The sequence below is a fragment of the Acomys russatus genome, chromosome 31 (genome assembly GCF_903995435.1).
Source record: "Acomys russatus chromosome 31, mAcoRus1.1, whole genome shotgun sequence".
NCBI lineage: Eukaryota > Metazoa > Chordata > Mammalia > Rodentia > Muridae > Acomys > Acomys russatus.
The window spans coordinates 2292380-2304299 of NC_067167.1; the positions used below are offsets into that span (position 1 = coordinate 2292380).

Sequence of the window (11920 nt, forward strand, 5' to 3'; positions counted from 1 at the left end):
AGCCCTGATACCCAAAATATGAACGTGTGATAACACTGAGAGCCAGAAATGGAGCCTTATTTGGCACAATCTGTTATATTAGCTAAGTTAAGCCAAGGCCGAGCTGCAGGCAGACGTGGAATGTTCTAGAACAGAACTGCTCTGCTGGATGTGAAGGGGTGAGGATATGCCAGCTATGGGTGTGTGCACCGGGCTCCTGTTTCCATATTGGAGTTTCAACCCTTTTTTTAAATTGCTTTTTGAGACAGGGTTTCTCTGTGTAGCCCTAGCTGTCCTAGACTCGCTTTGTAGACCAGACTGGCCTGGAACTCACAGTGATCCACCTGCCTCTGCCTCCCAAGTGCTGGGATTAAAGGCGTGCACCACCACACCCGGCTCAACCCGATTATGAGGATCGGCTCGTGGTTTTGGGTAAAGCTGACAACAGTTGATTGAGCACAACCGCCGAGCCCGGCCCAATCCAACACTCCTTTGAACCCACTTCTGCAGGGGCCAGAGAGTGCTGGTGCCTCTCAAGTGTGTAACCATACACCCCACGTCATGAGTTTAAGGATTAAGTCTCAAATAGCCAACTGACTTGTTTGGATGTGTTTGAGACTGCGTCTCACTCTATAGCTTGGAACTCCACATGGCTGAGGCTGGCCTCGAACCCTGTATGTAGCCCAGGCTTACAAGTACTCCAAGTCCCAAGTGCTGAGGGGCAGGCCAGTGTCACCACAGCTAGCTCTGTTTGCGGTTTGGGGAGCCTCTTGAAGGTCAGAGAGCACTTGTGCCCCCTCCTGCCATCACCAACACCCCACCCCCGTCACAGCCAGGAACAGGTGTTCACAGCCGACACGGCCCGGCCACATTCATGCCGCTCGGCTCATGACCATACTCGGGCAAGATGCTCCCTCACGATATTAATAACCTGGCGGGGAGCCTGGTACATGGCTATAAAGCCAAACCTGCCAGCCCCCCACGGCTCCTTCAACCCCTGAGATCCTAAAAGTAAGTACACCAACCGTCTCCCCTCCTTGGCCCCTACGCGGCCGTGGTGACCCCATAAAATCAAAGAATTGTGTTAAAATGAAGGATGAATGAAACACAGACCCTGACGGTCCCAGAGACTCCTGGGACAATGGGTAGAAGGAGGAGGTGACATCCAACCAGGTGCAGAACCAGGGACACCCCATCCCACCCAAGTGTCCCCAAGAATGCATGGCTGTCTTGGTGTGGGTGGTGAACAGCCGGGGGACCAAAGAGGAGACTCCTTCTGTCCCCAACCCCAGTTTTCGGGGTATGCAGCTCCCTGGGCCTCTGTAGTTTAAAGCCGCCTTTATTTTCTTTGTTCTTTTAGTTTTGTTTGTTCTTGTTTTTCTGAGAGTGTCTCTGTGGCCCTGGCTGTCCTGGAATTTTCTGTGTCCAGGCTGGCCTTGAACTAAGATCCTCCTGTCTCTGATTCCTGAGCACTGGGACCAAAGGCGTCCTCCAACCCCTGACTAAAGATATTCTGTGGCTGTCTCACATGCATAGATGGGACCCCAAGATGTATCCCCCAGTTCCAGCCCCGAGTCCCTTGCAGCAGACCTACTGGGAGCTTGAGCCACGAGGAGACGAGATGATCATTTCTTGGACATTTCTCGCAGTCTCTAGAGTCAGCTGGTGGATCTGGGAGGCGGGGGGGGGGGGCAGGATGGGTGGGTGACCTGGGGACACCCGAAGCTGGTGGCTTCTGCCTCCTGCTGGCCCCTCCCCCTCCAGCATTGGCTGGCCCTCCACTCAGTTCTGAGGATGCCCCACCTCCTGGGCCCTTGGGGACCTTTGCAGGTGACCGTATTGGCCCAGGTGGGGTTCCGGGGTGTAAGTGCTGACTGAGAGCTCTGCTGGCTGATGTCAGTGACAGGTGGCAGGGTGGCGGGGACCTGACAGCACAGGATGGGGAGGGCCGGCTGTCACATACTCCAAGGCCCTGACCAAGCTGTCACCTCAGTCTCTGCATGGCTACTAGGACTTGAGTTGTGTGGGGGTTGGTGAGGTGACAGTTCTAGGGGTGAGTGGTGGGTCAAGAAAAGCTGGGAAGGCTGGCAGTGGTGGCGCACGCCTTTAATCCCAGCACACTGAGGCAGAGGCAGGCGGATCGCTGTGAGTTTGAGGCCAGCCTGGTCTACAGAGTGAGTTCAGGACAGCCAAGGCTACACAGAGAAACCCTGTCTTGGAAACTTTAAAAGAAAAAAAAAAGGAAAGAAAAAGCAAAAAGACAGAATGAATGAAAAGCTGGGAAGCCAGCTCAGTGGGTAAAGTATTTGCCTAGCATTTGTGAGGACCTGGATTTGAACCTCCAGTGACTCATACTGGAGCCCAAGGAACCTTGAATTTATTTTGTGGGGATGTCTGGCTGGGTGCTCTGTGTCTCTGTGTGGGGCATCCTGATCTCCAGAGGGTGGTGAGCACTGTCCCTGACTCTACCCACTCTGTGCCTGGAGCTCCCCCACTGCTACAGCCACACGTGACCCCATCTGTCATTCAGGACCCACAGGAGGACACAACCACCAACCTGAGGGTTTAAAAAAAAAAATTAAAAACGTATTTATGCATATGACTGCCTTTTATGCATGTACACCTGCAGGCCAGAAGAGGGCGCCAGATCACAGTATATATGGTTGTGAGCCACCATGTGGTTGCTGGGGATTGAACTCAGGACCTCTGGAGGAAGAGTAGCAAGTGCTCTTAACCTCTGAGCCGTCTCTCCAGTTCTTATTTTAATTTTTTGTTGTTGGTTTTATTTTGTGTTTGGTTTTTTGAGACAGAGTTTCTCTGTGTAGTCCTAGCTGTCCTGGACTCTCTATGTAGACCAGGCTGGCCTGGAACTCACAGAGACCTATCTGCCTGCCTCTGCCTCCCAAGTGCTAGAATTAGAGGCGTGCGCCCCCATAGCCCAGCTGCTTTTAAAAGTTATTTATTTATTTCTAGACAGGCTAGTCTTCAACTCACTGTGTAGCAAAGGATGACCATGAAAATTTGATCCTCCTGCCTCCACTGCAGAGTGAGTGCTGGGGGGGAGGGTTCACCATAGGTCTGATGGCCCAGCCTGAGACCACCTTTTTATGACAGACCTTGGACAAGGGACTCGGTGTCCTCTGAGCCTCAGGATCCTTGACCACATAGAACCTATTCATTCATTGTTCCTCAGAGCTGCGATATTGGGGTGTCCTGTGTCTGGCCCAGGCTGTCCCATCCCTCAGTTAGGGGTACTGGTGGCATCTGGAGTGTTTGTGGGGGGCTTGATTCTCTGTGGGTGCCAGGAGAGGGCCATATCCGCTAAGGGATATTGCTGAAGGCATTGGGCTGGCTGGCTTGCTAGGACAAGGTTGGGGTGAGCGGGTGTTCCTGGCACCCTCTGGTACTCTGAAAAGTCAGTGAGGGGCTTTCCCCAGGCGGTGCGGATCTGAAGTGCACACCAAGGCCCTGCCCGCTCAGCAGGGGAAAGCCACAGACCTGGACCCAAATCCTGTCCCTGCTGAGTGACCCCGAGCAAGCACCTTGCCCTCTCTGGGCTCCACAGATGTGGGACAAGCAATAAGTCAATCACAAGCCACAGCGGCTTCCCCCCTGGGGGATGAGCTGAGGGTGAGGGGAGCCCCAAGGACATGGGATGTTCTGGGGAGACTGAGCAAGCCAATGGCAGATGCTGGTCTCAGCATTTAAAATGTTTATATTACAGTGTGTGTTGGGGGGGGGGTTCGTGTGTGTGTGTGTGTGTGTGTGTGTGTGTGCTGTGGGGGGAGCCACAGGCACATACCACAGTGCATGCCAGATGATGTCCTGTAGGCTCTCTCCTTCCACCACGTGGGTGTTGAGGATGGAGCTCAGGCCACCAGGTTTGGCAGCAAGCCCCTTTACCTGCTGCGCCCTCTTACTGGCCCCCAGTTTATTCCTTTACAGTTTTTTTTTTTTCATTGTGTATATAGATATTTTGCTTGTGTTTTTTTGTCTGTGCCCATGTGTGCAGTACCCACGGAGGCCAGAGGGGGCAATAAGTGCCCTCCTGGAGCTTTACTTACAAATGGTTGTGAGGCACCACGTCGGGGCTGGGGACTGAATCCTGCTCCTCTGCAAGAGCTGCCAGTGGTGTAGCCGCTGAGCGACCCCTCCCAGGCTCCTGTTCCGTCTTTATTCTATGAATCGCGTCCGGGGTGTCTGAGTGCACGGGCAGGATTCTGGCTGCCCCGAGGCCACCTCTCCCATGTCCTTGTCTCATGCTAAGCTATTTTGGGGGAAGTGGTCAGCAAATGACTGACCACAGAGCGTGCTTGGGACAGAGGCCGAGGCTTGGCAACCAGGACACCGGCTCCGGTTCTGCCCTGAAGCTGTGCACTACAACCCTTCCCTCCCCGCGTTGGTCACGTGACTTCCACAGCCGGGAACCCCCACAGCTGCCACAGCACAAGGCAGGTCTCTCTCACAGACACTGGGGTTGGGATGAAACAGGAAATGGAACCTTGCCCGGGAATTCAAGCCCAACCTGAGCTACAGGAACCCCGTCCCAAAACAAAGCAAAACGGGACACCCTTAAGTTTGAAGTCTGTAAAATCCAAGTGCTAGAAAATGGAATTCAAATGCTGGGCGGTGGAGACATGCAGCTTTAATCCCAGCACTTGGGAGGCAGAGGCAGGCATATCTCTGTGACTTCGAGGCCAGCCTGGTCTACAACAGCGAGTCCAGGACAGCCAAGGCTACACAGAGAAACCCTGTCTCGAAAAACAAACAAAAACAAATAGAGAGAGAGAGAGAGAGAGTAGAAAAAAGAAAGTGGAATTCATAATTTATTTTATTACTTTATATTATTTTATTTTCAAAGTCTCATGTAGCCAAAGAGGCCTCAGGCTTGCAACTTAGAGCATTACTGTTCAGCCATCTGTCCATCACCCACGCACACATCCACCCACCCACACATCTACCCACCCACACACCCACCCACCCACACATCCACTCACCCACACATCCACCCACCCACACATCCACTCACCCACACATCCACCCACCCACACATCCACCCACCCACACATCCACCCACCCACACATCTATCCACCCACCCATTTATCCTCTCCTCAATCTCTCCATCCATCTACACATATATAGCGGGTTTTTGTTTTGTTTTGTCTTTAAAGACTTAGTTATTTATTGTATATGAGTGCTTTATCTGCAGAAGAAGGCATCAGATCACATTACAGATGGTTGTGAGCCACCATGTGGTTGCTGGGAATTGAACTCAGGACCTCTGGAAGAGCAGGTGGAGCTCTGAACCACTGAGCCATCTCTCCAGCCCCGTTTTGTTTGTTTGTTTTTGTTTTCTATAGATAATTGGGATTCTGTCATTGCAATTCCACATATGACGATGAGGTGTCGCCCTCAGGCAAAAGAATGGACTCTCTGGCGTCCCTCTCGCCCACATTCCAGCACCCTTTCTTGAGGTGGACACGAGTGATAAAACATCACCTCGAGGCATGGCTCAGGAGACGTACTAGGTTCCAGGACAAGCAGAGTGAGTTACATGGCTATCATGGGAGATTCCAAATAACCTTTCAGTGCGAGAATTGGCTTTGGTTCTAGAACAGGGTAGCGGGAGGCTTGGGTGAGGGAAAGAAGGTCTCAGGACTCCCTCAGGAACTCTCTAGAATCTCAACCTTCTCAGGCAGAACAGCAACCCCGGCTGGACACACCGTCTTGCCCTGTGCTTAGGTGCTACAGGCAACCTCCCTGTGCCTGTCTGCATTAGGGGAGATCGGTTTTTCTCCTCAGCCAAATTAATAGGAAATGTCTCCTTTGGGGAAACTGAGGCACATCAACACGGTTATGGACAAGTGGAGGTGGTCAATGTCCTTCGCTCTCGGTATCAACCTTGGAGGCCACCAGGTACCAGCACAGGGTACTCCAGGGAGTTTCGACTCATCCACTCATACAGACCAGGCAAAGCACCAGGGGTTAAAAAAAAAAAAACAGGATTCACTTTAATACTGAGTTGCTACAAAGTCTCAAGGTGTCCGCAGCAGACAGGCCACCCAGAGAGGAACCGCCACTGCTCGTCCAGCCAGAAAAATCCCAGGCCTCACTGTCCCGAGTCTGGTCCCCGTTAGGACCTGTTCAGTAGTCTGTTTTGTACATCCTCTAGAACTTGACGGAAGAGCGCCTCACGGGACTTCATGCCGTCTAAATAGACTGAAACCGGAAAGAGCCTGATCAGGGCTGGGGCGCACTCAGCCCAGGAGGGAACAGCAAGAGAGAGTGGGGCGAGAGCCGCAGAGGGACTTCCACGTTAAGCAAGCAGGGAGTGGGGGAAGCCTGACCGGGCCTAGTGCTGGCACTTACCCACGTCCACTCCGTCCTGCTCCATCGCCCGTTTATATTTGTGGTACATGGGCCACACGTGACCATCGAAGAGGCCAGGGGGATCGGGGACCGTGTAGCTCCGGTTACTGCAGAGAGAAAGGAACACCAGGCTCGCCATGGGATACCAAGGCAGACCCAGGCCGACCCCGGCCGACAGGCTCGGGGGTCGGGGATCACGTCCCTAGGCAAAGGCTGTGGCTGGGGGACCCCAACTTCCACATTTTGCCACCGTTGAGGCTGAGATGTCTGGGGAAAGGTGAGTGTGGGCAGTGCCCAGGCCTGGGATTCTGGGCTCCCGGAGCGCGGGGGTCACCAAAGAGTCCCCGTGCCCATGGCAACCTACCTTCTCCTCCGCTTGCATTCCTCATATGGGACGGTCAGGAAATAGCGTTGACTGTATAAATCCACCAGGGGCCTGGCCGGAGAGTAGGGGAAACGGTCAGCTGGCATCCCTGGGGCCACCCCCAGGTCTCGTGCCACATCCGCGGCCTAACGCGACATCCCAGGCTCCTCCTAGGCTCGCACAGCAGGGTGGGTGCAGTCAGCCCGAGGCTCTGGAAGGCCGATGCTTACTTGTAGCTGTACAGTAGGAAACCCTCGAGGAGGAGAATGGGAGTGTCCGAGGCGCCGGGCTGCAGGCTGACGCCATGAGCACGCGCGAACTTGCGTGGATCCTTCACCCAGGCCCGCACCGTGCTGAGCATGGCCTCCATGTCCAGAGATTCCAGCACTAGAACAGACAGCCCGGTTCAGAGCGGGACCCGCACCCGCAGTGGGGGCGGGGGGGGGGGTGGCGAGCCAAAGTGGGGCGCTGCTCTTACCGTCCCACTGTTTGAAGCCGTCCTTCCCGACTGCTATTTGGTCCTGGGGCTGAAACACACAGGACCCCAAGCCCCGGGCTCACACTTGCGCCCGCCCAGCGCACCTCACCCCTCTGGGGTGGCCCCACAGCAAGCCTGGGGAACTCTGGGGTCCCTAGTGCTGTGGAGGTTGGACAGACTTTCTAGCCATCGCCTGTCACTCCTCCCTCCTGAGCCCACAGCACAGAAAGGAGAGCACAAGGGGTAAAAAAAAAACAAAAAAAAAAAAAAAAAAAAAAAAACCAGCCCAGCATGCCACAGTGAGGACAGCGCCCCTCTCCCCAACCCTCACCCCCATCAGCCTGCCCGGCATAGATGATTGATCCCCTTGGCGGCAGGCGGGGCCAACGGGAACGCTCTGCCCCCAGCCCCCCAGCTGCCCCACCCCATTCCCACGCGCCACGGGCGGCCACCTTGAAGAAGTCATCCTGGTGGATCACGCAGCAGTTGGGCAGCGCCTTGTGGAGGCTGTTGGTCAGGGTGGTCTTCCCACCGTTGGTCACGCTGGAAGGGTGCATGTGTGAGGCCGCGGGTCCGAGATGCCAGCACCCGCGCGCGCCTAAGCAGGGCTCAGCATCGGGCTACAGCTTGGTCCAGACAGGTGGTGTGCAAGTGCGGTGCCTGTGCGTGCATGCGTGTGTGTGGGTCTGTGCTCATGCTTGCACGTGTGAGGGTGTGCATGTTTGTGTGTGTGTGTGCACGTGTGCATGCATGCCGTGTGTGTGTGTGTGTGTGTGTGTGTGTGTGTGCGCGTGCATTTGGAAGTCAGAAGACAACCCACAGGGATCAAGTCTTTCCCCCCACCAGTGTGGGTGTCCGGGATCGACCTCGGGCCACCAGCTTTCGCAGCAAACACCTTCAGCCACTGAACCATCCTACTGACCCAAGTAATGTATTCCTTAATTAGCCCGACAAACTATGTCTGGTGGTCGATGTCTGTAACCCCAGCGCTGGGGAGGCAGAATGGACATGAGTTCAAAGGCAGCCTGGGGAGCTTAGTGGAGCCCTGTCTCAAAGTGAAGGTGGGGAGGCCGGGGTGGGGAGGTAGAGCCCCTACCCAGAATCCCCTTGGTTGACTGGGGGCATGGCTCAGGGGGACAGCCTCTGCCTAGAACCCCCCAGTGAGGGGCTGGGGTGGAGCTCTCGCCTTGGGACATCAGGGCAGTAGGTTGGGGCATGCTGGTTCTTAGGGTGACTGAGGTGGAGACTCAGGTCACCCTCAGCCACTGTGGAAACCGGAAACATTGTCCTCTGGTGGAGGCCATGGGTGAGCGGCGCTATCCCGTTAATGGGGACCGTTAGAAAAGGCTTATTTTAGGCATGGAGATCACCCCAGCTACTGGTTAAAGTGGGAGGGGTTTCATTTCTGGGCCAGCTTGCGCTACAAAGTGAGTTCAAGGCAAGCCTGTATGACTGCCGCCCCATCTCAAAATAAAAAGTAAAAAGAGGAAGCGCGTGGTAGCGCACGCCTTTAATCCCAGCACTCGGGAGGCAGAGGCAGGAGGATCTCTGTGAGTTCGAAGCCAGCCTGGTCTACAAAGTGAGTCCAGGACACAAGAAACCCTGTCTTGGAAAAAAGAAAAAAGAAAAAAGAAAAAGAAGAAGAAGGAGGAGGAGGAGGAGGAGCAGGAGGAGGAGGAGGAGGAGACCCAGGCCCGAAGCCTGGTAGCCTGGTGCTTAGGGCCGGCTCTGCCTGCTTAAGGCCCTGGATTCCCATTCATGCTTCCAGACTAAAATAAAATGAACCCCAGGTGTTCATCTTGTTCAGAGTGACACTTTGGTTACTCTGTCTGAGCATCTGTCACCCCCATCCCCATAGGGCTGGTCCCCAGATTATCAACAGATTTCCCCAGTCTGATTTTTTTTTTCAAAGACAGGGTTTCTCTGTGTAGCCTTGGCTGTCCGAGACTCACTCTGTAGACCAGGCTGGCCTCGAACTCACAGCGATTCGCCTGCCTCTGCCTCCTGAGTGCTGGGATTAAAGGCGTGCGCCACTACCCGACTCTTCCTGCTGATTTTTAAAATAATCAGTGCAGGTGTAGTGTGACAGTCCCTTGTGCCCTCTGTGGTCACAGGCCCCCATGTCCCTCAAGCCAACTATTCCAAGTGCTCAGACCAAGGGCAGCTGGTGCTGCCTTCCCAGTGCCTCCAGAGCTTTCTCCCCGCCCCGCCCCCCAGTACAGGGCCCCATCCCAAGGCCCCCTGGGCTCACCCTCCAATGCCTATGATGAGTTTCATGCCGGGGACTAGCAGCGAGGACTGGTCCTGAGGTGGCCACGCAGCCCAGCTGCTTGTGACCTGCAGTGTGCTACTCTGGGTAGTCCCAGCTTCATTGACAAAGCCGTACAGCATTTATAGGTTTGGGCAGCCTGGAGGCCGCCCCGGGGGAGGAGGCCCTCCAAGCGCTGGGGTGGGGAGCACCTGTTTCTTAGGCTGCAAATAGCTCCAGTAGCCTTTTGCCTAAAAAAGTCACGAGCCAGAGGGACAGAGAGACAACAGCCAACTTCTATCCTGTGCCTCTGTGTCTGGCTCCCCTCCTCCCTCTCCTCCTCCCCCCTCCTCCCCAGTCACACCTTTCTATCCCTAAAAATATCTGTCTGAGTTTGTGTCCCCTGGCTTGACCCTGACATTGAGACTGGCTGTCCATGGGGCCAGGAAAGGGGACTCCCTCTTGTCCCCCTCCTCCTCCCCTCCCCCTCCCTCCTCCCTGCCTGGCCCCAGCTCAGCCTTGCCAGGAAATTCCTCTTCCAAAAGTGTCATGGTTAAGGTGGGTTTAGGCCTTGGTGAATCACAAGACGGCATTGCTCTGATGACCAGACTTGGCCACAAATCCTTTTAGCATGACCCTGTCACTGTGTGCCCATCTTGTGACCAAAGATGTTGAGATTGAGATTAGTCTGGGGGGTGGGGTTCTCTCTCTCTCTCTCTCTCTCTCTGTGTGTGTGTGTGTGTGTCTGTGCATGTGTGTGTGTGCAGCCACATGAGGAGGCCAGAGGTCCATCTCAGGTGTCTTCCCAGGTCTTCTAAGCAGCCCTGACTGGTCTCAAACTCCCTGTGTAGACCAGGCTATCCTGCCTCGGCTTCCTGAGTCTGGGATTAAAGGTTTTTTCTGTGTATCCTTGTTTGTTTGTTGTTGTTATTTACGGGGTGTGTGTGTTTGAGACAGGGTTTCTCTGTGTAGCCCTGGCTGTCCTGGACTCACTTTGTAGATCAGGCAGGCCTCGAACTCACAGAGATCCACCTGCCTCTGCCTCCCGAGTGTGCTGGGATTACAGGCGTGCGCCCAACGTGTGGCTGGTTCGTGCATCATAGAGGACACTTCCCCCAGGACAGTGTCTGGCCTTTTCATCCCGGTACCCAGGGACATGAGCAAGCACTGTACCTGAGATGAGGACATGGTGGCTGGACCCCAGAGCCATGGGGAGGGGGGGGCGGGGCACGGTGTGACTGACTGACTGTGATGCGAGTGGAGCCTGAAGGCAATGTCCCACCCAGCCTGTATCCCATTGGCTCAGCACCTTCCTCCCTCGGGCCAGTCACTATGCTCACATCCCAGACAGACCTGGTGCATCCAGGTGACCACATACTGGCCTCTGTTTTTGGTTTATTAGGGAATCCCCGGCCTGGTTTGGAACTCTCTGCAATCCTCCTGCCTCAGCAGCCTACTGAGTGCTAGGTTGTCAGGCATGGGTCACCATGCTCAGGTCCCCATCATATCTTCCTGGCAACACTAAACATAGCTGTGTTCATGTGCTCTTGATCTGTGTGTGTGTGTGTGTGTCCTTGGAGGATTGCCAGCCCCTCCCCCATTCTCCGGCAGAGTTGTCTGCCTGCCCCAAGGCTCAGCCAACTGGTCACAGTGGTAGGAGGCTGTGCCCTCCTCACCCCACCCCCTACCCCACCCCCCACATCTGAGAACACACAGGCCAACTTGTCCCTCTGCATAATAATTTATTTCACATAAAAATCCGCTCACCACTGCAAGCTCCCCAGGCCTCACATCATCGCAGTGACAGTCCCCACTCCCTCTGTGATTATAACGGCACAACTTGCTGGCGGGGACAGTGGGCGCTGTTGCTCTGGGATAACTTTTCAAATGGATCCTGGGCAACTCAGTACAGAAACCCAACGGCCCTTCACGAGGCTGCTGGGCCTCTGTGCCTGCCTCAGTATCCCCGTGGTGCCTGGGATGGTGGACTAGGATGTTAAGACCCTTGGAGTTTCTCTCCTGTTTTGGAATCCTCTGTAGCCATGGTTCTGGGTTCTGCCTGTCTGTGGTCGGTGGGTGCTGGTGATCTCAAAGGGGGGGGGGGAGTAGGCGTGCTGCAGCGGCAGGGGAATGAATGTAACAGGTGGCCCCCACTAGAATTTCCTGGGGCAGGGGGAAGGGCTTCAGACCCTTGGGGCCGGCAGGACTGTGTTCATCCATCCATCCTCACCACAACAGGCCTCATGTCATAGGTCTTCATTGTCACCGGGAGTCACTTAGGCCGGGAGACGCCTCCAGGACCCTGTGACCATAAAGCCACAAGAGGCCATCTGTGGACCCAGCCCTGGGGGCACCATCTTGGCTCACTTCTTCTATCTGACATTGGATAAACCCAACTTACAAAGCCCTAGCCAGGTTTGGGGGCCACACACCTGCTACCCCAGCTCTGAGGAGTTTGAAGCCAGGGTGGTCCTAATAGCA

General features: G+C 55.1%; 1 protein-coding gene across 1 annotated transcript; it reads right to left on the reverse strand.

The window, feature by feature from the left end:
* Nucleotides 1-6097: 6097 nt before the first annotated feature.
* Nmrk2 (nicotinamide riboside kinase 2) lies at nt 6098-9651 on the reverse strand. Its single transcript, XM_051139862.1, has 7 exons — nt 9443-9651; nt 7644-7734; nt 7192-7240; nt 6944-7100; nt 6714-6785; nt 6350-6456; nt 6098-6199 (listed from the first exon to the last, which is right to left on the reverse strand). The coding sequence occupies exons 1-7, from the start codon at nt 9580-9582 to the stop codon at nt 6114-6116; spliced, it is 702 nt and encodes a 233-aa protein (XP_050995819.1). The 5' UTR covers nt 9583-9651; the 3' UTR covers nt 6098-6113.
* Nucleotides 9652-11920: the final 2269 nt, after the last annotated feature.

Bases quoted from the DNA above. Each gene is read 5' to 3' on its own strand.
- Nmrk2 (XM_051139862.1), bottom strand. From the start codon at position 9,582: ATGCTGTACGGCTTTGTCAATGAAGCTGGGACTACCCAGAGTAGCACA. The intron at 7,241-7,643 runs GTGGCCGCCCGT...TGTGTGTTTCAG, and splicing joins ACCAGGATGACTTCTTCAAG to CCCCAGGACCAAATAGCAGT. The intron at 6,200-6,349 runs GTAAGTGCCAGC...TTCCGGTTTCAG, and splicing joins GCAGGACGGAGTGGACGTGG to TCTATTTAGACGGCATGAAG.